The sequence below is a fragment of the Malurus melanocephalus genome, unplaced genomic scaffold (genome assembly GCF_030028575.1).
Source record: "Malurus melanocephalus ecotype Western Australia unplaced genomic scaffold, MMel_1.1 scaffold_1564, whole genome shotgun sequence".
Taxonomy (NCBI): Eukaryota; Metazoa; Chordata; class Aves; order Passeriformes; family Maluridae; genus Malurus; species Malurus melanocephalus.
In genome coordinates this window covers 28,246-30,887 of record NW_026624796.1, presented here as the reverse complement: position 1 = coordinate 30,887, position 2,642 = coordinate 28,246, and the positions used below count along the sequence as shown (strand labels likewise).

Below are 2,642 nucleotides of genomic sequence, written 5' to 3'. Positions count from 1 at the left end.
CTCAACACTCATCCTCATCACCCTCCTCCTCCTCTCCATCGGCCGAGTCCCTCCCCACCTCCTCATAATCCTTCTCCAGCGCCGCCAGGTCCTCCCTGGCCTCGGAGAACTCCCCCTCCTCCATCCCCTCCCCCACRTACCAATGCACGAACGCCCTCTTGGCGTACATCAAATCRAACTTATGGTCCAGCCGCGCCCACGCCTCGGCGATGGCCGTGGTGTTGCTCAGYATGCAGACYGCCCGCTGSACAGCGGCCATGTCGCCACCGGGCACCACCGTGGGCGGTTGGTAATTAATTCCCACCTTAAAACCAGTAGGGCACCAATCCACGAATTGGATGGACCGGCGCGTYTTGATGGCGGCGATGGCGGCGTTGACGTCCTTGGGCACCACGTCGCCGCGGTACAGCAGGCAGCACGCCATGTACTTGCCGCGCCGCGGGTCGCACTTGACCATCTGGTTGGCGAACTCGAAGCAGGCGTTGGTGATCTCGGCCACCGAGAGCTGCTCGTGGAACGCCCTGTCGGCCGACACGATGGGCGCGTAGGTGGTCAGCGGGAAGTGGACGCGCGGGTACGGCACCAGGTTGGTYTGGAACTCGATGAGGTCCACGTTGAGGGCGCCGTTGAAGCGCAGCGAGGCGGTGACGGACGAGACGATCTGGCCGATCAGGCGGTTGAGGTTGGCGTAGGTCGGGCGCTCGACGTCCAGGTTGCGGCGGCAGATGTCGTAGATGGCCTCGTTGTCCACCATGAAGGAGCAGTCCGAGTGCTCCAGCGTGGTGTGRGTGGTCAGGATGGAGTTGTAGGGCTCCACCACGGCCGTGGACACGCGCGGGGCCGGGTACACCGAGAACTCCAGCTTGGATTTCTTGCTGTACTCCACTGAGAGCCGCTCCATCAGCAGCGAGGTGAAGCCGGAGCCGGTGCCGCCCCCGAAGCTGTGGAACACCAGGAAACCCTGGAGGCCGCTGCACTGGTCAGCCTGGAGCGCGAGATGGGACAGTTATCCCTTCCAGGACCCGAATCAATATCCCCGGAATACCAGACAGTTATCCCTTCCAGGACTGAGAAAAATATCCCAAAAACATGGACAGTTATCCCTTCCAGGACCTGAATAAATATCCTGAGAATATGTACAGTTATCTCTTCCAGGACCCAAATAAATANCGGTGACGGACGAGACGATCTGGCCGATCAGGCGGTTGAGGTTGGCGTAGGTCGGGCGCTCGACGTCCAGGTTGCGGCGGCAGATGTCGTAGATGGCCTCGTTGTCCACCATGAAGGAGCAGTCCGAGTGCTCCAGCGTGGTGTGRGTGGTCAGGATGGAGTTGTAGGGCTCCACCACGGCCGTGGACACGCGCGGCGCCGGGTACACCGAGAATTCCAGCTTGGATTTCTTGCTGTACTCCACCGAGAGCCGCTCCATCAGCAGAGAGGTGAAGCCAGAGCCGGTGCCGCCGCCGAAGCTGTGGAACACCAGGAAACCCTGGAGGCCGCTGCACTGGTCAGCCTGGAGCGCGAGATGGGACAGTTATCCCTTCCAGGACCCGAATAAATAAATATCCTGAGAATATGGGACAGTTATCCCTTCCAGGACCAAAATAAATATCCCAAGAATATTGGGCAGTTATCCCTGTAAGGACCAGGATAAACACCCCAAAAATGGATATTTATCCCTATAACGACTGGGATAAATATCCCAAGAATATAGATATTTATCCCTTCCAGGACCCAAATAAATATCCTGACAATATGCACAGTTATCCCTTCCAGGACCCGAATAAATAAATATCCTGAGAATATGGGACAGTTATCCCTTCCAGGACCCAAATAAATAAATATCCTGAGAATATCAGACAGTTATCCCTTCCAGGACCCAAATAAATATCCCGAGAATATCGGACAGTTATCCCTTCCAGGACCCGAATAAATATCCCGAGAATATCGGACAGTTATCCCTGTAAGGACCGGGATAAACACCCCAAAAAATGAGTATTTATCCCTATAAGGACTGGGATAAATATCCCAAGAATATGGATATTTATCCCTTCCAGGACCCAAATAAATATCCTGAAAATATGGACCTTTATCCCTGTAAATAACGGGACAAATATCCTGAGAATATGGACATTTATCCCTTCCAGGACCCAAACAAATAAATATCCTGGGAATATCGGACAGTTATCCCTTCCAGGACCGGGATAAATATCGGACAGTTATCCCTTCCAGGACCCAAATAAATATCCTGAGAATATCGGACAGTTATCCCTTCCAGGACACAAATAAATATCCCAAAAACATGGACAGTTATCCCTTCCAGGACCCAAATAAATAAATATCCTGAGAATATGGGACAGTTATCCCTTCCAGGACCCAAATAAATATCCCAAAAACATGGACAGTTATCCCTTCCAGGACCCAAATAAATATCCTGGGAATATCGGACAGTTATCCCTTCCAGGACCGAGAAAAATATCCCAAAAACATGGACAGTTATCCCTTCCAGGACCCAAATAAATATCCTGAGAATATTGGACAGTTATCCCTTCCAGGACCCAAATAAATAAATATCCTGGGAATATCGGACAGTTATCCCTTCCAGGACCGAGAAAAATATCCCAAAAACATGGACAGTTATC

General features: G+C 52.4%; 1 protein-coding gene across 1 annotated transcript in view; it reads right to left on the bottom strand.

Annotated features, from left to right (window-relative positions):
* Positions 1-6: 6 nt before the first annotated feature.
* Positions 7-2,642, bottom strand: part of LOC130587125 (tubulin alpha-3 chain) — a gene marked incomplete at both ends in the record, with an annotated part of 7,623 nt that continues 4,987 nt past the window's right edge. The window contains one exon of the mRNA XM_057388085.1: positions 7-985. Coding sequence (XP_057244068.1) covers positions 7-985 — 979 coding nt within the window. The remainder of the gene's footprint in view (positions 986-2,642) is intronic.